Source organism: Ostrea edulis, chromosome 3, assembly GCF_947568905.1.
Source record: "Ostrea edulis chromosome 3, xbOstEdul1.1, whole genome shotgun sequence".
NCBI lineage: Eukaryota > Metazoa > Mollusca > Bivalvia > Ostreida > Ostreidae > Ostrea > Ostrea edulis.
This window is the reverse complement of record NC_079166.1, coordinates 60,733,403-60,757,460: the sequence shown is the minus strand read 5'-3', so window position 1 is coordinate 60,757,460 and position 24,058 is coordinate 60,733,403. Positions and strand designations below refer to the sequence as shown.

General features: G+C 34.8%; 1 protein-coding gene and 1 long non-coding RNA gene across 3 annotated transcripts; one reads left to right on the top strand and one right to left on the bottom strand.

The window, feature by feature from the left end:
- The first annotated feature begins 1,921 nt into the window (after positions 1-1,921).
- On the top strand, positions 1,922-9,353 carry LOC125674956 (fatty acid-binding protein homolog 5-like). Its single transcript, XM_048912355.2, has 4 exons — positions 1,922-2,084; positions 6,994-7,163; positions 8,499-8,609; positions 9,066-9,353. Exons 1-4 carry the CDS (start codon positions 2,003-2,005, stop codon positions 9,114-9,116), a joined length of 414 nt encoding a protein of 137 aa, XP_048768312.1. The 5' UTR covers positions 1,922-2,002; the 3' UTR covers positions 9,117-9,353.
- Positions 9,354-20,685: 11,332 nt separating this feature from the next.
- Positions 20,686-23,367, bottom strand: LOC130052692 (uncharacterized). Of its 2 annotated transcripts, none has more exons than XR_008801074.1 (2): positions 23,134-23,367; positions 20,686-21,776 (listed from the first exon to the last, which is right to left on the bottom strand). It is a non-coding gene; the product is annotated as an uncharacterized LOC130052692 (long non-coding RNA). The 2 variants fall into 2 exon arrangements; XR_008801075.1 differs by lacking the exon at positions 23,134-23,367 and adding an exon at positions 22,961-23,083.
- Positions 23,368-24,058: the final 691 nt, after the last annotated feature.

Genomic DNA, 24,058 nt, shown 5'->3' with positions numbered 1-24,058 from the left:
CAGCTCGCGACACGATTCGTCCGTTGGGCGTGAAGAATTGAACAATTTTTTGATAACTACCATTCCAATTCTTTTCAAATTTGAAATGAAGCATCTTGGAAGAAAGGGGATATAAATTGTAGATGTCATGACTCCAGTTCCCTGGGGCCTCCATGGTGGAAAATAAACTGCAACAAATTGACCAATATTAAAAAAAATCTTCTTTTCTACAATTACACATCTGTAAGAATACGTAAATTCCGGCCTCTACCAAAATTGCAAATTTCGTGATACCCGGGGTAGAAACTGACTCCAGGACCGAGTCAAACTTGGTATATATAGAGTATATGTGTAAACCATTTAGATAATTTTCTTTACTACTATTGATACTACATGACTGCTAAATAGATATTGAGAAGGAGTATGCAATCATTTATCAAAATTGCAAATGCCATGATCCCAGATGTTAGGGTTTTGGATCCAGGGTGAGGCCAAAACTATTATAGCGATTATGGCCTTTATTATTTAAAAGTCCTCTTTAAGTTTTTTGATACAATATGAAAACTAAATGTATATTTAGGAAAAACGGAAAATGATGTACCAACATTGCGAATTTCGGTACCTCAAGGTTTTGACTCAAGAACGGGTCCAAACCAGTCATGATCATGTTAATGTTACATATATCCTATTATGTATTTCATCTGGTTTATACTGTTGTTGAATATTAAAATTTAGTGTAGATATGTAGACCCGGGTTTTTGTCCCTAGATTTCATAGCCCTTGGGGCTGTGATACTGTTAACGAATATTCAGGTGAGCGTTAAAGCCTGCAGGCCTATTGTTAACATAAACTGAAGATAACGAACGATGGTCAATCTATATTAATCCTAAACAAAATACAAAACCGAGAGCACGACAATGTAATATTGGGACTTTTAAACAATTACAATGTTGTTACAGACTTTGTCATCTGGGACCAAAAATATTCCTCATATAACCTACCTAGTTCTTTCACCACCTACGGTTTACTAGCTAATCAGAGAAGATGATATGCATTTTTGTTTTAACGTATCTAACAAGACATCTTAATGTTTCTCTTATGATTTTTATCCATCCGGACAAGGCGTCAAGTACTTCTTTTTCATATTTAGCCCATCCTCTTGTATAATCTTCGACAGATGAAGTTCTGTCGTCCATTGAAAGATCAGGGTTTTCTGAATTTCGGACCTTTTAAAATGACTTTAGATTGTCATTTCGATTAAGAATCACCAGTAATGACATATACAGCTGGACTTCAGTTGAAAGAAGCAAAAGAACAAGGCCACGTAGCAAGATTTTCTGTAAGATTGTCTCTGTTTAGGCACTGTAAAGTTTGTTTATAAAGGTCTGGATACAAGTGACCATAAATTTGTGTGGCAAATGAAATGTACCGGGTAGTTTTTTAGGAAGACATTGTAAGAATGTGTATATTGTTCATCAAATATGCGGTATATTGATCAATTCACAACAATGTTTTTGAATTGCCTATATATCATAATTTTAAAATATGTTTTGCATTTTGTGCCTGATTATGTACTTACATGAACCTAAACATATATTGTATATTATCATTATTGTACGTTATAACTAATATTATATTTTCTGTGGTACGACAATCTTTATTTGTACATGTATAGCATAAGATATTTTGTATACGGGAGAGGTTGTCTAAGTTGTTAGAACTTGTAACCAATCCCTTTGTATATTTATACAATAAAATAAGTTCAAATCAATTATCGGGTTTCCTAATCATTACGGATTTACAGTGTACAATATAGATCATCAGAATGGTCCACTTTTACTCATTACCACCTTGTGAATGAGTTCAAGCCGCTGGCTGCCATGGATATGACTATGAATAGATTAGTCAATTGTGTTTAGTCGCCGTAGAGGTGACTAAGGAGAACGAATTGAGAGTATATATAAGACGGACCGGTTCATCGGCTTTAATTTTCCAGTGCGCTGAATTACGGACAATCACGAGAATGGAGGACATTAAGAGCAGGTTTGAGGGAAAATGGCAGTGTGTGAAAACAGAGAACATTGAATCGTATCTGGAGGCTAGGGGTAAGTTCAAATATCACCCAAAAAAGTCAAATGTTCAGAATATATCTAACGAATTTCATCAACATTAATCCGTGTTCTTAACAAGAAATGAAATTGAATGAAAATATTTCAATATGCATAATTATTGATTGCTCTGGATGAACATTATAAATAGACGTAGGATATTCAAATAATACATCTACATTGTAAATCTGCTATGACGACCAACTGTATTATAACTTAGGTAGTTCATTACGCCAAAATTGTATTATTTCAACGGTTCGTTAAAACATTTCTTATGAAGTATGATTTTACCATCGAAAAAATAATACAAGCTCTCGATTTTTTTGATTTTTTTTTGCGATTTTTTTTTTTTTTTTTTTTTTTTTTTTTGAATGACGAAAAAGGCGGAAAATGTTTGAAAATAAGTCCAAATTTCGCTGTGATTTGATGCATGATATAAATATCTAATAAAACATGCCTAAGTGACTGTGATAGCTAATTTTTTCATATTAAATTTTTTTCATGAAAATTAAGAACATTATAAATTTTGTTAAATATTTTAATGCAGATTCGAGACATATAGTTTTTGGCTTGTCATCTTAAACCTGGTTGTATCTTTTTTTTTATCAATATAAGAGGATTTTTTAAGTGTGTTTCGTGTGGCAAGACCTTTCCATTGACACCAAACTCTTTGACCTGGTCACCTTCACAGTGACCTTTGACCTACTTCATATAATTCGAATATAAGTTATATCTTTCAAATCGTAAGAAGTATTGTTTTATATCAAGAATTTGTATTTTTGTGATACCAGATTTGTTGAACTTGTGACCTTGACCTAGTTTTTGGAAATATCAAAAAAGGACAACGTCTTAAAGATCCACTCCATTTTAATCCGGGAGTATGAGTGTTTCACAAACACATCTTATTTAAATCTACGGATAAAATCGTCAAAAACTTGTCAATTTGAGGAAAAGTTATGTCAGAGCAATGTACTTTTAAAAGATATTGAAATGAAATGAAATACTCAAGATTTAGAAATATTGAAGTACATGCAGGATTGGGTCACAATAGAGAATCAAAGTTTTCCATTCGAATGTACAGAGAAAATATTCTTCTCAAAAACCACTGGACCATAACAAGCACCCTGTCATATACTAGATACAGGTTTGTTCAAATTATGGTTCATGGGGGTAGGGTGGAGCCGCAATGGGGATCAAATTCTTATATATGTTGATATATCTAGGAAAATCTTTGAAAATGTTTCTTGAAGTATTTAAGCTCGGGCTTTCATAGTCTGATTGATTGATTGAATATATTGTTTAACGTCCCTCTCGAGAATATTTCACTCATATGGAGACGTCACCACTGCCGGTGAACGGCTGCAAAATTTAGGCCTATGCTCGGCGCTTATGACCAATGAGCAGGGAGGGGTCTTTATCGTGCCACACCTGCTGTGACACGGGGCCTCGGTTTTTGCGGTCTCATCCGAAGGACCGCCCCATTTAGTCGCCTCTTACGACAAGCAAGGGGTACCGAGGACCTATTTTAACCCGGATCCACACGGAATCTTTCATATTCTGTATATACATTCCTTACGACAAGACCTTCCATGTGTTCCGATGGTGTGTGATCTTGTGACTTTGAACTGGAATGTTCTACTTTTAATAAAATTAAAATGCAATATGTACAGGACTATCTAAGGTACATCTTTCATATCTTGTTTTAATTATGATTTTTTTTTACGGCAAGACTTTCATTGCATATCATGTCCTTTGACATTGTGACCTTACACTCTGCGTTTGACCCTTTTTAAAGAAACTATAACCTATCACGTATATCAGGAACTATTTTAGATAGGAGTTTCATATTTTGTACAGGGATTCTTTATGGCAAGATATTGTGGCACAATGGTATTAGTTTTTGACCTTGGAGTTTAGCCTACATGTACTTTAAGAAAACCTGACCTATTAAATATCTCCTGAACTAGTTAAGGTAGGGCTTTCATATTTTGTATATAGATTCTTTACAAGAATAATGATTGTTAAACTGAAGTGCCAATAGGCCAATCCGAAAACATGAGTTATCTTTCCTTGATCCGGGACGTAGTGCGCTTGCGTAACAGTAGTTTAAGACTTCCGGGTAGTATATTCGAGAAGCGTCATTATCAACAGTGCAGAAGGCCGCAAAGATATTGCTGTATAATTTTACAGTAATCACACTAACAAATATTTTAACATTAATAAAAAAAATCCCAATGCATAGGTTTACTTCATACACGTGACAATAACCAACTTTGCATGTAAAAATAATAGAAAATTAATGTTGTAAGTAGATGAGGACCCCCCCCCCCCAATAGAATGGTCTATCGTTAAAGTGAAGGGCCTGTCCCGAGACACTGTTAGATTATTCTAACTATCCCCCCCCCCCATTTTCCAGGATTGTACGTGTTTTATGACTGAAAATTATCATACATGTATCATACATTGCATACATTTCCTCAGAATCTTTAGCCCGTGTTTTAATACAGTCAGATTTATAATAAAATATCAGAAGTTACTTGTTCAATATCAATGTAGTACATTCAGCGATAAAAGTTCTGCCACGATGTACATCTAGGTATGTCGGACTGACACCTCTGGATTCTGAAAATGTCCATCTCTTCGATTGGCGAGTAAAATTTATCCCAGCCTGTACTTGTAAATGAGAGGCCACTGACAGATTTCTAGCTGTCTGCCCACAAACTTTATACAGTTTCAAATACAAGTATAACCATAAAGAAATTCGTCGTCACAAACCATCTTTAAACTGACATTTACACATGCAATGTTTTGAAAATAAAATAACTTATAATTGAACGCCCTGAATTTATAGTCGGCAAGAGTGTGTACCTGTAAATACAGCCATTTTGGGTAAAATATTTGGAGTTTTACTCAAATTATTTTTTATATTTGTGGCGAAAAGGGGGGGATCTACATCTGTCATTGCAATTTCTGTTATGACACGATACGTGCCTATACATAATCAAGTACATTTCAAGGGGGCTAAAACGAATAAAAGAGGGAAGATACAGAGACGTCAAAAGCATTCTATTGGGGGTTAAACTTACCTTTCCCCAAAGAGTACATTTGAGAATATGGCAGCCCCCCCCCCCCCCCCCCCCAGATCACACAGATCTATGAAAAATAATTTATATCAATCGAGCAATATTGAACAAAAATAATTTTTTTAAAAATAATTTGATTAACTATTTTTCTGCATTTAAAACATATCAGTTGATATTAACAATTCCAGCTTATGCTGCAGTGTACTTGTAAATGATTTGCACACAGAATGAACACGTTCAGGTACTTTGGAGAAAGTTACCCAAACATTGCAGTCTGGTTTATTTTTGAAAAACAATGAGAGCGTTGATTTCCTAATTTAATTGATTTTTTTTACTATTTTGAAAAGGGGGGGGGGTGTTATGCAAGATCTTTGCACGTGTCGATCCTTGTAAAAACCCGAGCTTTGAGTTGATGAGATACCATCATCTCTTGAGAATCAGAAGTTCTGTTCTGATTTCATACAAAATAATTATGCCAGTCGTATGTAAACAAATGAATGTCTGCGTGATTTCCAATTTAATTTTTAACCCCCCCCCCAAATCACACCGGACTCGATCAAGAAATTCGTTTTTGTTTCCATTAACATTTTCTTACTCTCTCGTACAAATGATTTCAACTGTTTTCGATTTTGAACAGCACCCATATTAATATAACTCTTATAATATATGCGAAGTATGAGTGTGTTACTACCCGGAAGTTGTCATATTCACACTAAATGTAAGAATACAAAGAGAGATAACTCACGTTTTCGGAAAGGCCTATAGGAAAGTGAACATACCCTTGTACATGAAAAAAGCTACAAAACACTCCTCTTTGATCCACAGTAAATTGTAGGGAAATATTAGATCCCTGGGTCAGATCAATGTGAAAATCATGAAATGATAATAAAGTATTACAAAAAAAAATTCAAGGCTATCTGAAAAGTCACATAAAAGTTTTTACAAGCTATTTTACATCATTCACCCCTCTTAGATCCACTCTAATTTCAAGGATAACACCTGGATCCTCGTGTTCCGACAATATGTACCTCTACAAATGACAATGAAGCATTGTACAAAGTTTCAAATCCATCCAATAAGCCACATAGAAAAAGTGTTCACAAGCTATTTTACATCCTCCACCCCTCTTAGATCCACTATGACTTTTAGGAAAATAATTGGAGCATCCTGTCCGGACAATATGCATATCTACAAATGGCAATGAAGTATTGTACAGTTTCAAACCTATCCAATAAGCCATATAGGAGACGTGTTCACAAGATTTTGTGACAGACAGACTGACAAAAAGTACAAAACACCCCCACCCCCCTGGAAGAGGGGAGACATAATGAATTACATGTATAGTAAATTAAACGGGAATTACACAGTTTTAATTACTCTTGTGAAACATGTAAATACATGCACTAAATATGTTGCTAAACTTTTCTCTCACTATTCTATTTAGTCCCTCGCTTCGTTTGGGCACCAGATATTTCTTTTTACACGAGAAAGGTTTACCAACCGATATCGCACATAGCTCAGTTATGAGACGTAATCCTAGTTCAAACAATATTTTTATTCAGAAATAATTCATTATTCATATTTCCAAACTATATATACATTATAAAAGATCGACAAACAAGCCAAATGATTATATATACATGTACAATCTCGCTCTCATTATGTTAAATGTGAGATAATCTTAAGTAGCTTGTTAAAGTGAGTTCGAATTACATTAACACCTCGTTTACATCCCCTACTTTTCAAACTATGAATTTTCACTAAAAACTCTCTAAAACCACGTTACTTTCAGTTCCTTAAAAGAACGTATTTTGTATTTATAGGTGTGAATATAATTAAACGGAAGGCCGCCGCCCAATTTAAGCCAATTCAGACAATTTCTGTGAAGGACGGGAAGGTGGAAATCATACGGAAAGTGCCGATCAAGGAAATTCGACACGAATTCGTTCTAGATGAGGAGAATGACATCGTCGATGATGATAACAAATTCAAGGTTAGCTGGTTTATTAATTCTATGGTGATAATTCACACACGCGCGCGCAGACGCGTATTATACAATTTTTCGATATAAAGATTTGACCCCATCTTCGCAAGTCACGGCTGAAACGTACGTTCCCCTCCCCTATGTTTAGGCCGTGACTTGCGAGGATGATTTACCCCAATATATGTTTGTTAGTACATTTCTATTTGTATATACAGGGCAATCTGATAAAGGTCAGCCCCTCGATCCGCTCCTCTTATTTTTTATTGTCGGTACACGAGATACCGACAATAAAAAGAAAAGAGGAGCGGATCGAGGAACTGAGTTTTATCAGATTGGAATTCATTCTTACAATCTGCCTCCATGAGTCGCCATAGTTACATGTACATAAAATAGACCACAATAATTCAAAAGCTATTTTATTAAATATATGTACATGTAATTCCATATCATATGTTTAAGGTTTGTTCAAAGAAACTTTTTATACACATGTACATATGTGTAGTTTTTTTTTTTTTTTTGGTGTTATCAAAGGGAAAGAAAATGTGCTCATTGGTAAAAATACTCATGTAAGCAAATTTACTCCTGGTCTGGGGTAGGTACAAGTCTGTATAAAGTCACATGTGCAAGAGCAAGTTTTCTACTCTTTTATTCAAATTTGGTCGAATGATCGCAAAGTTGATATTTGCATTCACAAACATGTCGCGTCATCGTTATTTGTTGAAAAATTATGTTATTTATCATTTGAATTAAACGTAAGATGTACATGTATTAGTCTCATAAATCAGTGTATTGGGAGAGAGTCATTTAAGTTTTTAAATATGTGCCTAATCCTTTTGATATTTTGTCGATGAAATAATTTCAATTTAATTCATGTAATTTTCTTTTTTCTTGCTTTATCACCACATACAAAAAGCGTAGAAAAGTCATGTACATTTCCGATCTAGGGATGAAGGGACCAAGTCTCCATTCTACAATGCCCTTAAATATTAACATTCTGCTAAAAATGGTTCTTTAAAAATGTTCTTTAAAGGAGGTACTCTACATCGTCATAATGGCTGACATCCTTTTAAAACATGGATGAAAATATGAATATCAGCAATATTTGTCTATTCATTTCACATATCATTGAGTAGCTGAGTAGCTCAGTAGGTTAGCACGTCGACTGCTAATCTGTAAGTCCAGCAGGAGTTTTAATTTTTTTCAGATTGTTTTTCTTTGAATGACCCCCCATTTTTTCTTTAGTATGCAATGTGACTGGTTGTTTTCCTCTGTGATGTCATACTGATGGGTTGGTTTTGTAGGAAAATACATTGGAATGTAAATTTTGAACACTTTTTTAAATAGGCAAAGCTCACATATTCCGACGGAAAGATGACAGTGAACCTAAAGTCGGCGGACGGTAAATCTAAAGACAACGTCATTGTACGAGAGATAGAGGGAGATAACCTCATTGTAGTAAGTCATAAGATATCCCTATTTCAGAAAAGACAAATGATATCTGTAGTGATACTGGTATGTTTCTTGCTGAGAGTATTTCGATTACTTTAAAGTGGGACACATTCAACCTGTTACAGTTCGTTTTATTCGACACAGTCTTAGGAGCTAAAATTCAACTAGCCTAGCATTGGTTGTTGTTACAGAAAGAATTTTGTTTTTGAAGTTTACATTTTGTTATATTTTATTTGTATTTACAATCTTTCCATAAAAAATTCCATATGATGTTAAATTGGAAAATGGTGATATACACATGTACAGCTTGAATTCCAAGATTTTCACATCTGCGGCGATATTTAAGATATGTTCTGAGAATAAACATAGAACAAATGAAATGTGAAGATAATCGCGTATGAATACATACTTCAGCTTTTAAATAGATGGTATATATATCTAAACTAATGTGTTATGTTTCAGACGGCAACATGCAACGGAGTCTCGGCCAAGTCAACATTCAAGAAATCCTAAACTGGTGGTCCATTTGTTCTTGTACTGGTAGTCCATTTGTTTTTTGTATTGGTAGTCCATTTGTTTTTTTTGTAATGGTAGTCCATTTGTTTTTGTACTGGTAGTCCATTTGTTTTGTTTTTTGTACTGATAGTCCATTTGTTTTATCATATGACTAGTAATAGAGACATTATCAGATGTTTTTACTGGTGGTCAATGTGTTTTTTATTGACTATTAATAAAGACATTATCAGTTTATTTGCCTTTGTAATCGCTGTTACTGTCGTCAATGGTCAACATTTTTAGTAAGCTCGGAGATCAAGCTTGTCTATATCTTATCGATATTCCTAATAACACAATATTCTGTTGAAGGTGTCAAAAACACGGCTAGTTGGTATTCAAAAGATTTTAAATTCTTGTAGATTCACTTATGCGTTGAACTGCCAATTTATCTGAACAGATTAGCTGTAAATTTAATCTATCTGTTTACCGCTCATCGAATTTGGTAAATATAACACATAATTCGATTCATCTTTTAAGAATGATAATCAGAATATTGTCAGTGTAATAAGTTTAAGCATGTTTTAAAACCCAGAGATTCGATTCGGACCAAGAACCCTCGATATCAGATTGATTGATTGTATGTTGTGTAACGTCCTGCTTAAGCATTTTACACTCGAATGGAGGCGTCTTGGTATCAGAAGATTTACAAGAAGTGCAAATTAGAAATTCGTGTGATCAGCTAATTACACATCTTAATACATCTGTTGACTGAGATAACTAGAGGAACGGACCTAACATTTTACATCTATTGACTGAGATAACTAGAGGTGCGGACCTAACATTTTACATCTATTGACTGAGATAACTAGAGGTGCGGACCTAACATTTTGAATTCCCTGGGAATCAGTTGGAGGAGCTGGAATTAGTTTCTAAGCCCAATTTATTCCTTCTGCTGTGATCTAAAATGATTAGGAACATGGACACAATTTGAGCGGAGAATTTTCAGATTTCATTTTCCCATTCTTGATGTTTACAATGCGTAACTGAGGTATTTATGATGGTCAGCAAAATTTGAATGGTCAGTTTCAGTTGTCGAGGTACAAGAGAGATACAGAGCTTACCATTCTTTGTTATGTAAACAAGGCTCGTGCCATGTTTTTGTTTACATAGGTTAAAAATACTATGAAAAGTTTCATTTAAAGGATTTTTTCAAATCACAAGTGAATTCTGAAGACAATTAAACAGTTTCTAGTGTTTTTCACACATCATTTTCTCAAACATGATATTTCCAATTAAACATTCTATATATAAACAAAACAAGGCACGGGCCTTGTTTACATAACAGACAATTTTGGGTGCTGTATCTCACTTGTAACTCGATAACTGACATTCAATTATTTGCTGACTATTAGAAATACCTTAGTTAAGTATTTCAAATATTAAAAATGGGAAAATAAAATTGAATGTTTTTAGTTCCAATCGTGCCCATTTCCCCGAAATGCAATATTTATTTGTGAATTACTGGTCATATATTAAACGCATACTATGTCAATATTACCAATGTCCTGTCATTAATGAAGCTTTCAACTTGACATAAAAACATATGTAAATTGCAAAATTTGAAAACTTCGACAATTTTTCTTTATTTATATATACCTGTAGATGTAGGTGGGAATGAGGGTCTAGAAAGGTCAGGTTGTAAACCTGAGGTCAGAGGAAGATATAATTTTATTTAAATTCAACACCAGCAACTCATACGTAACCACCCACTTACCCCAAATTTGGAAGAAAAACTGCCGAATACGAGATACTCTAAGTTAACTACCCAAGTTACCCATCTAAGAAATAAAAGTCTCTATTGATGAAAATTGTGTACAGGTTAGAACAAAAATTAGTTAAGCTTATTAATGAATGCTGCAGAAAATTTCACCAGCTAATCACCCATGCAAAAATATAGGTAGGAAGTTGTTTTCAAATCATATAGTTATAAAGATCATAGGCGCACGGGTCATGGATGATGTAAAGACTGTAGAGGAAATTCGAACTATGATCGTAACATTTTTTTTTTCATTGTTGAGTTTTCTGTAATTTATTTTATGGAACGTGGGGACAAGGAACAGTGATCAATTTCATAACTTCTATAAACGATACAAAATGAGAGTTGGGGAAACACGGACCCCTGGACACACGAGAGGTGAGATCACACCGTAAACAACGTCACATTCGAGAAGTCGTCACTGTGGAGCATAAGGGTTCGGCTCCGAAGCGGAGAAAGCGCGGTATCACCGAGTATGAGGTCGATTTTCTCATAAACTACACCATGTTTCTGCAAACATCATATTGCATAGTGTGTGGTAGATATATTTTGATCATTCAAATTTGTCACCGAATTTCAGAAAACCGTGCTTACATTTCACATGCAATTTTCACAAAATCGTACCAATTGATAATATGTCGAATGAGGGCTCAAATCTGGCATCCCACGAGGACTATGCCCCATGATTTTTACTGTATCATGAGGCTTTTTAAAGTTTGACCTTTGGACTGATAAACATGAATTTTGTCAGAATCCTTATAATATTACATATTTGTCAGTTTTCTTTTCATATTTCAGAGTAAAATATTATGTTTATTAACATTTTCCCTATCTCCATCTGAATTCATACCCTGCACAAATAAAACCGGATACATGTATATACATATCGTTAGCCAATTTGTATGTTAGCATCTAGTAATTTGTGATGGAAGGACAAGTTTGTCACCTTTAGAGGACTTCTTTATTATGCCGGTACAATCTAAAGACAGTTCGAGTATATTGTTATCCTGATCCGTCATTTCGTCTGTCACGCTTTTTTCTTCCTCAGACTCCTCTTTTATTGCAAGCAGTAGCTAATCAATATTTTGGAATATGATGGGTGATATCCTGTAGATATGCAATAAGATTTCGGAAGTTTCAATTTTATCCGGGAGAGGCGGGGGGAGGGATGAGGATCAAAAACGACATTTTTACGAACAAAAATAACCCCCTGCTTCCCAAAATTCCACTTCCGTTTATCGCAATAACATAATCATCTCTTCGAAGGTAATTGGTGGTACATGTATCATATAGATGTGGAATTAGGTTTCAGAATTTTCATTTTCACCTTGGGGGCTAATTAGGGATTGAGAAAACGATTTTTTTCTATAGAAAAACCTGGTTCCCAGAACTCATCTTTATACAGTAGCCAAATCATCTTTTGGGAGGTTATTGATGGTGTCCTTTTTAGATGTACAATAAGTTTTCTTTTTCACTTTGATGGGCAAATGGGTGAAAAAGCGAACAAAAACGTGGTGTGCAGTGCATTATGTCATGTGCAGCAAAATTATATCTACATCAAGGGTTGGAATCTCAACCGTTTTAAAGATATTTGAACAATCAAAAAATGATGGGAGTTCTTAATGCATCTTGATGTGAAGCAGGAATATATTTGGTTTAGGGGGTTAGTATGTAAAACTTATACGGTACCAATTTTGATGCACCAGATGCGCATTTCGACAAATAATATCTCTTCAGTGATGCTCAACCGAAATCTTTGAAATCCAAAATAACTATGAAGTTTTGGAGCTAAATATAGTCAAAAACAGCGTGTCAAAAAAGTGGAGCCAAATTCGTCCAAGGATAAGAGCTATGCATGAGGGAGATAATCCTTAATTTTGAAATGAATTTCTAAATTTTATAACAGCATCTCAATTGTTTTAGATATATTTCAACAATCATGAAATAGGTTTCGGATGACCCCAGGGTACTTAGCTAACAGAATACCTAATGTATCTTGACATATGCAACAATAATATACATGTATATGTACAGGTACCGGTATATGGTATAGGGTATGAAAAAGTGAAGATAACGAACAGTGATGAATCTCATATTACTCCTATAAGCAATACAAAATTAAGAGTTGGACCCCTGTTAATCACACACACGGCTTGTTAGTTATACAAGTACGACGAAAAGTATATTTAAGATAAAATGATCGCATTTTCGTGTATCTTGCAGAATAACCTCCGAAGTTGAGAAATGTTTTGAAATATAAAAGCCGAGGCTTTTGTATTTCAAACAACATTTCGAGACCAAGGAGGTTATCCTGCAAGATACACGAAAACAAGAACTTTATTTCTATTCTACTACGGCTCAAAAATACACACCCGGTCGCTTTCCTATGTAGATACGAATTGGGTCACTATGACGTCATGGCAGTTTGAAACGACCTACATTCAATTTGTTTTTTGTTGACGAAAAGCGTGAGATAGTAGGGGTATTCTAAATCTATTTTGAAAAAAAAATGTTTCAAGTATTTAGTTTAATGTTAACAGATTGTATCAATTGCTTTGAATGCAGTTCAAGAAAAACTTGTTTGTGCATTGCCACGTTTACATGTGTATGGCTCTCGAAATATAGATGATTGGTTAATTACACTGAATGGCAAATGTTCTTCTGTCATTTATGAATTTGTTTTACAACATATATTGATTGATCTTTATGGTTATAAAATTGAATGATCACTTATCAACTTTATTGTTGCAATAGCAAAAACTCAAGCAAGCTAGATGCGTGTCAATTTTCTCATAATCAGTTAATGCGTATGAAGGTATATCGTAGAATAATGACCGCGGCATTCCTTTGATCTTTGCAATAACCGTAGTAGAATTACAGGCGTGTGGGTATCCCCCTTTTATATACATCTCAGCGATGATTGTTTTGCACATACTGGGATCTTGGTGTAAAACAAAATCTTCGTTTGGCGTTCGACCTTTCTATGGCGTGTAAAACGTTGCTATATTCGATAATCTTGTGATGTATGTTCAATATCTTGTGATGTATATTCTATATCTTGTGATGTATGTTCGATAATCTTGTGATGTATATTCAATATTCTTGTGATGTATATTCTATATCTTGTGATGTATGTTCGATAATCTTGTGATGTATATTCGATAATCTTGTGATGTATGTTCAATATCTTGTGATGTATATTCGATATTCTTGTGATGTAAATTCGATAATCTTGTGATGTATGTGCAATAATTGCATTGTGGGTAATATGACACAACAGCATTCTGTTAGAACCAGGCTACATTCTGTTACAGAAAGGACAATCTTCATTGGTTGGAAATAACGAAAGTATCCGGTGATGCAAGAATAACGTGCGTTTTCTTTAATGATATGAAATGGAAACTGAATGAAGCAGGAAACCCTTTGCCAAAATTGTAAATTTCAAGATTCTAGAGTAGGGCTACCAGAGTGGGACCAAAATTGTCATAGTCCAATCAAACAATCAATAGTGATTTGAAGGACTTCTTTATAAGATGAAACAGAGACATATGAAACTTTGACATAAGCTAAATTTATGCATATATAGGAAAACAGAAAGGAATGAACCAAAATTTCGAATTTAATCTCCCCCCTCCCGAGTTCTGACTCTAGGACCACAGGCACCTGAAGTATGGATACTAACCCCCCCCCCCCTTTATAATTTTTGTTTTTTGCTGTTATGATTTCTCTGAAATGTGTATACTGGTAGAAGGCCAATCTTTATAGCTTACAAAAAGTGTGAAAAGATTACATAAATCGAAAGAGGGATAGGATAGACAGGGAATCGACACGTTTTAAAAGAGAAATTATAGCCGCAAAGAATATCAAGGGGGAGGGGGGTAGGCAGTGTCCATATTTCAGGTGCCTGTGTTTAGGACAGGTCCTAAGAAGGCATACAGTGTTATATTTAACATATTAGTGTATCATATTTTGCATCACAGGATACTTTCGTTATTTCCAACCAATGAAAATCGTCCTTACTTTAATAGTACGCTGTTGCATCGTATTACCCATAATGCAATTATTGCACATACATCACAAGATTATCGAATATACATCACAAGATATAGAATATACATCACAAGATCATCGAACATACATCACAAGATATTGAACATACATCACAAGACATTGAACATACATCACAAGATTATCGAATATACATCACAAGATATAGAATATACATCACAAGATATTGAATATACATCACAAGATTATTGAATATACATCACAAGATATTGAACATACATCACAAGATTATCGAATATACATCACATGATATTGAACATACATCACAAGATATTGAACATGCATCTCAAGATATTGAATATACATCACAAGATATTGAACATACAAGATTTTCGAATATAGCAACGTTTTACACGCCATACCTTTCAATGGTGTGCAAGTATGTTTTCTAACAGATGAGAGCTATTTGATTACAAGACAGATTCGATGGTATACATTTAAGTACATTTGGTAGCTTTTAAGTTTCAGTTTTGCCGATAGCCCACTTTCCATCTTATTCCTAGGAAGATTTTACTTCTTTCCAACCATATTTTATTCTGAAATATGAAAAGAAAACTGACAAATATGTGATATTAAAAGGATCATGGTAAACTTAATGTTAATCAGCCCGAAGGTCAAACTTCAAAGCCTCGCGATACAGTAAAATATATGTAGCATACTCCTCGCGGGATGCCAGATTTGAGCCGTCATGCGACACATTACAAATTGGTAAGATTTTGTACAAATTACATGTGAAATGTAAGTAACAGGGCGAAATAGTCATCAACAATCATGGTATCGGGATATACATACTCTCTATCAAACAAATCAAGTAGACAAAGAAATGAAATGACCAAGAACGGTGGGTTTAAATCTTCAATTTCAACTTTTTAGACCTACTCGTAAAACGCGAACGAAGTGTTTGAGATAAGTACGGGTTTCTGAAATTCGGTGACAAATTTGAATGATCAAAATATATCTACCACACTCTATGCGAAATATGGTGTAGTTGATGAGAAAACCGACCTCATACTCGGTGATACAGCGTTTTCTCCGCTTCGGAACCGAGCCCTCATGCTCCACAGCGGCGACTCCTCGAATGTGACGTTGTATATGGTGATATTTGATAATGATTACATAGACAGGTGGTACTAAAAACCGAATCGAACTTAGTTTGCAACAAACATGCATTAATTGTCCCAGATGAAAGCAATGTTAATTTCAGTAGAAATGTAAGAGAAAAGACTCAGTGAATGTAAGTATTTGTTAATAAATTGGTCTTAGAACACCAGGAAACTAAAAAAAATAATCATATCCATATACATGTACACGTATCAATACTTCCCCGCGAGTTATGTCCCTTTGCGGGATTAAGACGTTATTTCTGTGAATTTTAGCTACTTATAAAGATTTCATACAATTTAATGGGTTACCCCTCGCTGGGGCATTATTGTAGTTAACTGCAATGATAAAAAATATCAAATGTCAAAGCTACAGATAAGAAAATTACAAAGGCCAACGTAGGGAAATGCAATTTTTAACCGCGAGATGGCGAAAAAGGGACGTATATGCAATTTGCGCGGAGTGTTGATATGTGTATTAGATAAAACAACATCTGGTAACAGAACAAAGCTGTTAAAGGCTTTGTTACTGTAACGATGTACTTCCATCGAGTTTCAGAAATTCAGGAAGGTTTTATTATCGTTCTATTTCATTTTTGTCTCACATGTCGACAGCGAGAGGCGGGTTTCCCAAGTTTCCACGATACTATTCCATGATGGAAAAAGACATGCTATACTGTATAACAAAAACAAAGCTCAGTAGATTTATTTAAGGAATAACTTTAATTCTAGGGCAAGTTATACGAGTATTTAACCTGGTTTGGGTCAGTTTACACTTTATAATCCGCGAAGCGGATTATAAAAAAGCGTAAACTGACCCAAACCAGGTTATACTCTTACAACTTGCCCCAGAATTAAAGTCATTCCTTATAATTTAATGAAGGAGACAAATATACTAACCTTCGTTTATCAAAATGTACATAAACTCGGGAAAATACAAGTCAACTGAGCCGCGCAATGATTCACTTAGCAACAACGACGAAGCGTCTACATGTAGCTATAGAAGGTCGCCATCCTAATTCGTTGTCAATTTGTCTTAGTTCAACAGAGCCAAGCCTATTTATTAAATTATTGTATCGAAGGTGAAGTTTGTCATGACAGAAAATATGTGTAGACTATGCATGCAATGCGTATTTCGCTGCCCTTTAGAGATCGACTTTGAAGTCGCTCATCTCCGACAGATTGAGAAAATACGGGAAATTGCATTACCCAAAGTAAGTCTTCAAATATCAGAAAATGCAAGTATTTGCGGCTTTTAACTCTGTGAAAATATCTACTACATGAAAACTTACCCTTGCATGCCAAGTTGTCACTAATAGTAAATCTAACACAAGAAAATATGTAAGCAAGTGACAAATCGCGATCCACATGTCAATGTGACTGATGTCATGTGGTAAAATGTGACGTATGATTTTTTTGTTGCTGCTTTGTTGAAAGGAGGATCAGCAATGAAACACACACACACACACCCTTCCCCCAGTGAGAAATGTATTTGAAAATGAACTTCTTAGTAAATCATTAATTTCAATATAATATATTTGTTTTAATCTATTTTAAAATTATTCGATCATCATACAGAGAAAGATGATTTACAACAGTGATTAGCGTACAAGTAGACGCTAATTGACAACGAGAAAACAGTATGTGTATCAAACCGAAGTATCTTATTAAGGTCTTCCGTAGCAACGGAAGACCTTCTACTTATTGTGCTGGTTAAGATTATTCTTATTATTCTTTTTTTTTTTTTTCCTAGACGCTAACTTTGAAGCTTCATATCTCGCTCATTCCTCAACCGATTTTGCTCAAATGTTTAGCTTTAATACATTTTACTAAAGACTTTCAAAATACTTTTAAACATTTTGGATATTCTCTTCCGCTTGCGAGTTATTTCCCTTTTAGTGAAATTTTAGGGGCTTTGGTTTCCAGATAAAGGCTCCGAGACTATAATAATTGGAGCAGAGAAAACACTGAATTGGTAAAGTAGAAGCATTGTAGTTGTGCACATCATATTTTGTTTTTTGATTTCGCCATTTAAAATGGCGATAGAGAGGGGTCAAAAATCAGGACGCCTGAAAGAGCGAACATTTGCACATAATTTCCTTTGTATCTTTTAAACTAAAAATATTTTGTTAAGACATGTAGAATAAAAGTTGTGTAGAATTTCAAGAGCTTTTATTTGACACCAGTCAAAAGGGACTGGCCCCTTAAATTAGGGATCTACGGCCCCTAAAAGTTTTCGCTTTATAGCTCAAAAACGGCAAAGAATTCGATATGGCTTCCGATGGAAAAGTTGTTCTTTAACATCTTATTTATCTCATGAAATTGTTATTTTGTTCGAATCTTGTGTTATATTAGAGTAAAAAGCTATACCCGTAAACAAGTAGCCATTTTCATTTGGCAAGTGAGCGAGAACTCTTCATGCGTATAACTGAAATAAACTTGCTAAAAATAACATACCTGACTACAATAGATACTAATATTCATTTTAAATAAGGTTTATCACATGCTCTGTGGTTCAAATACAAATTATTTAGTGATACATTTCTCTTTTTCTTTCGTTTTAACATAAACAAACCTTCAACAACAACAAAAGGAGAGAGATAAATTATCTTTTATTTGTTTCATATTAGAATTAAAATAAGTAATATACATAAAAATAAAACGTTCAAACGTATAATAAATCATGGTCAATAACTGCAAGCTGTTTACATTCTTCACGGTCAGCGTTGTTTATACAGTTATGTAACCCAACTCTCGCCTCGCTCGCAGGTGGCCAGAGTGACAAGCTTGCATAATCAAAACAAAAACATCGAAGCTAACTCGGCTTTCGTCCATCGCATAAATAAACACATCAATTACTGGAAAATTATGTTTGAAATCATTTTGAATCCTTTTACATTATATCATACTTAATTAACAATTATATTATGTTTTATTTCAATTATAAAGTAATTGTAAAGATGCTACCGCAAACATTTCGAGTTAGTGATCAATGGACCTCATAATATTTGTGTCAAGTTATACATACATTTAAAAAAACCTACACAATTTTCCTGATTATTTATCGGGTTGTCATTTTCCTCACAATAAGTTTACGGTAAGGGTATGTGACGTTTCTAATTGTCAGAAAAAATCGTACTAAATAAAATGAAGTAGTTTTAAGTTTTATTAACTTATAATTGTCTGCATACAGAAGGATTTATTTGTCGGTTCATTTCATTTCATCTAAATACAATCATGCGTGCAAGTAGATGCGGTTTTTATAAGTGAAATGAAAAAGGCAAGAACGCCCCTAATATATATATACATCTCAAGCGTCTTATTGTGTTTAATTTTGGAGATTCATCACATGTGGACAAGCAATCTGTGATTTAACTCTACTTTAGCCAGTTGATACACAAGCTTTCTGCATTCTCTACAAAGTGAAAAAAATGGATCCTTTTTGTAAGCATAACAAATAATTTATAAACTTTATTTTTTAAATCACGGGTTCTTATCATGATTATACCAACTCTAAACATGTATAGAAAATCATCAGAAATCCACATCGAATCAGTCTCATTTCATTCAGTCATTAACTGCAAGCATTTTACATACACACCGGGGTTTGTTCTTGTTTACAATTACGTAACCCATGGCTCGATTGCCCGATTTCAGAGCCATCGCATGTGTACCAGCGATCAGCGGCAATACATGTACACACAAAAACATTACCGTTTTAATGTAATTTGCAAACACAACGATTTACAGAAAATTATGTTTTTAATAAAATCGGATTTTTCAAATGATTGGTGGAAGGACAGGAAGTTCCAGTTCCCACCCTCCAATATTTTTGCCAACATATGCTTGACAGTATACAATACAGATCGTTAATTTACGGTCATGCCCTTTCCAGGCACGTAAAACCCGGGGGGGGGGGGGGGGGCAGGAAACCTAACGTTTTACTGTTAATTTACTATGAAAATGGTCATTGGAAGGCCTGTTGCCCCCCCCCCCCACTTTTGTAGTGAAATGCGCTAATGTTATGTAAAGAACAAATTTTTTGGTGTACAGAAAAGTTGGAACCTACCCCACCCCACCCCACCCCCCACCCCCCCACCCCCCCCGAAATAGGATTTTTGACTTTGGGAAATTGTCCGTTTTCTTTCTTTCTTTTTTTTTTTTTTTTTTTTTTTTGTTGCTTGTCAAAGATTTTTTGGTAAGTGGAATTTTTTTTTTCTGGCTGCCCCCCCCCCCCCCCCCCACTTTCAAAAACGATGTTACGTGCCTGCTTTCAATCTGCCTTATGTCTACCTCTTTTGTTTTTACCTATTGAGGATTTTCTGTTTGGTTGCCTGCCTCTAACTATATTGCTTTTTTATGTCACACAGCTCCGACGGAAGACCTCTCGTTGCTTTGCAACGAGCTTTGCTCTAGTTGTACACGTTGACTTTCTATTCCATAGAAGACTGAAAACAGTGCTGCGATGTAAATTTAGAGAGAGAAAAAAAAATAGTTCCGGCTTCTGGTTGTCAAGGGGGCGTGTCCCCATACCAAACCAGGTTATACAAAAATAACATGCGTTCCTCAATTGGAATTTGACCAATCAGAGACAAGGATACAATAAGAATTAAATTGTTATTTTATTAAAACATGCAACAGCTAAAGAAACCAATCCATCACATTAACGGTCATCTAAATGTTTGTTTGTATGCGGGTTCATGTCCGTATCTAAAACTTTTCATTGATCTAAGGACATCACCAGCTCTGTGTGAAGTGCTACAAAATATGACCTACATTTTTAAGTTTTGAAAATACATGAGGGTATGAACTGTGACGCTTCACACCAGCGTACTTCATGGAGCTTATACCACTGTGAAGCGTTGCAGTTTATACCTTTAGGAAATTATTAAAACCTTGACATTAGTGAAATGACTTTGATTCGGGGTAGAAATACATCTTTTCACTGTTTGACATTATTCAAATGGCACCATGACACATTGACTGGGTTTAACAATGTCTGCACCAAAGGTTAACCAGATACGTCTAAAACCAAGAAATATTTATATAGATGCGACTATAAGTTTTGGACCAAGAAATATTTACATGTATATAAATGTGACTTAATACTTATTTTATTTTCATAGCGAGACACATTGATAACAAAAAAAAAAAACGTTCATTCACAATAACCATCGTACATGATATTCATTCCAGTGGTTATCTTTGGCCTTAGACGTTATGGAATAGAAGGATATTAGTAAAGTATGACCGCTTTCCTTCTGTACATGGCATCTGTATAAAATCCAAGCTACTAAACACAGTCCATGGGGTGCGTTGTTTCCACATTTTTAAACATCCAAAGGGAATATATCGCATTATTTGTTTATATCCGACTGCTTTCTATGCGTGACTAGGTTAAACTGAGTACAATGTGATGTTAAACTCTAACCAGCGTGGCCGGCTCTTGTTTAAAGTCGGGAACTTTTCTCCTAGCCAGGGTAATATTTCCGAGGGATCTGCTCTCTGTGAAACACACGATGCTAAACATTGTCTCCACAGCTTCCCGCCTTCCACGAACTCGTTTGGACTGCGCATGCTTACAGGAAGCAATGTGTGCTCTCAGTCCTTGGCCATAAAGGTATATTTTTCTGCACTTTGGACTTCCGGGACAGGGCCACATAATAGGCATATCAGTTAATATAAAAATGGAACCTGAAAAAAAAACACAACAACAGTGGATTAGATATAGAGTATATCATTTACTCATCAATTCTTTAAAAGAGATGAAAGATTGATTGTTTATTGTTTAACGTCCCACTTAAGAATTTTTCACTCATTATATGGAGACGTTACCATAATGCCGGTGAAGGACCCGGCTCTTACGGCCTTTGAGCAGGGAGGGATCTTCATCGTGCCACACCTGCTGTGACGGGGGGGGGGGGGGAGGGGAGGGGGGGGGCTTGATTGTTATGGTCTCATCCGAAGGACCGCCCCATTTAGCCGCCTCTTACGACAAGCAAGGGGGTACTGAGGACCTATTCTAACCTGGATCTCCACGGTATGACGAATCAATATTCCGATTGACATGTAACAATTGTATTAAAATTTAAGAAATTGCTCATTAACTACATCAAGTATAAAGGACCCTTTAATACGAAGATGTATCGTGCTTATGTATTAATCTTTGAATTGCAACATAAAGTAATTACATTGAATCTATGATAAGGAATTTGTAATGATCGTACATGTTTGATTACAAGGCATTTAATTATTCTGGAGCACACTTGGTTTGCCTATGCCCACTAATCCATTGATAGTTCACATAAAAAGCTACCACCTATGTCTGTCATCGGAGATTTAGTTTGAGGTTTTTTCTTCTTTTTTCTTTAATTCAGATGACCTCGAGAAACACAATGGAAATATTTGAGAGGTGTAGATATTGATTTATATTTTCGTTCACCATGTGGAAATTGGTTTCAAGAGGACACGATTTTAATGAAGTTATAAGTACATAGCATTGAGTTTTCTCTGACAAATCTATTTTGAGAGACAGTGAAATTCAGTGAATTTAGAATTATATTTTTAAAAATGGAGAAATTACACATTTCAATGAGTTTTCGTTCTTCAAATTCTAGAATCAAATTAAACAACATACAAAACTAATAACCTGCTAGTTTATCTTTTTCAGGCATATTGGCATACATGTACGTGTATGTTGAAAAGAAGATTTCAATAAAAAGAATGAAAACCGCCACGTAATTCAAATTGCTGGCCACTATTCACCAGGAATTAAAACGCATTATTAATTATGATTCAAATGATTTTACATTTAAAAAAAATTGATATTTTCAAACTGTGTGATCACTGAAAACTATTCATTTTACTTATTATCTTACCTTTATAATTATATTCTTATGACGGCATCCCTAGTTTTAGTAAAAACAGATCCAGACTCCCTCTCTCGGTACAGGATTTACTACACGAGTAATTGCAGGTCGTGTCTAAGCATAATGTAACAATACCATTCTGTGTTCATTAACAACGCATGGAAATGCATAAATCCACCTACCTTAATGTAGAGATTTTAATTAACACGCACCGTCCCTCATTGATAATTAATGCATGGGAACATTTGTTGTGAATTTACCCACTGATAAACATCAGGCGTTAAATTGTCGACAAGGATCTTCTACCCCTGCAGAATGGTGCCTTATCGAGAGAGAAAGAAACAAATCGTAGGGTTAATCTTTATGTTGAATGGTCCATGAGTTTTAATACATTTACGTCGATATCTACATTAGTTAGTAAAAAGGATATTTAATCAGCCTTCTTTGTAGAACAATGCTAATCCGTCAATACTCTGTGTTTGCAGTGTATGTGTAGAGGCTGATAAAAGAGGGCAGCGAATTTTATTTATGTCAAGGTAGACAGTTTCTAATTGTGGTTATTGATTTATTGGTATTTAATTATTTGAAGTAGGAAAAAAATCGATTTTTATTTTTTTTTTTCTATTGTGAAAAGAACACAAACCATTTATTTAGAATGATATTACCTGTTATAAAAATGGAACGGTTATATTTCGTTATCAATGAAATGTTATTTTATGTGGCGATTTCCTATCCTTGGATTACATACAAGCAGCCCTCTGATAATTTTCCTATCCTTGGATTACATACAAGCAGCCCTCTGATAATTTTTCTATCCTTGGATTACATACAAGCAGCCCTCTGACAATTTTTGTCATGATTAACAGCTATCCTCACTGTAGAAGACACAAGGGGCCCACAGGCCTTATCGGTCACCTGAATACTAGTGAAAAAGTATCATTACTTCCATGGGCTATGAAATCTAGAAAAAAATTCCTGTTTTAAATATCTAAGCTAAATTCTAATGTTCAGCAACTGTATAAAACAAGATGTGTTCTTAAAACTTCACTGTCCTCAAAAGTGCATACACTGATGAAAGGCTTTAAATAATAGGTGTATCAACATTAA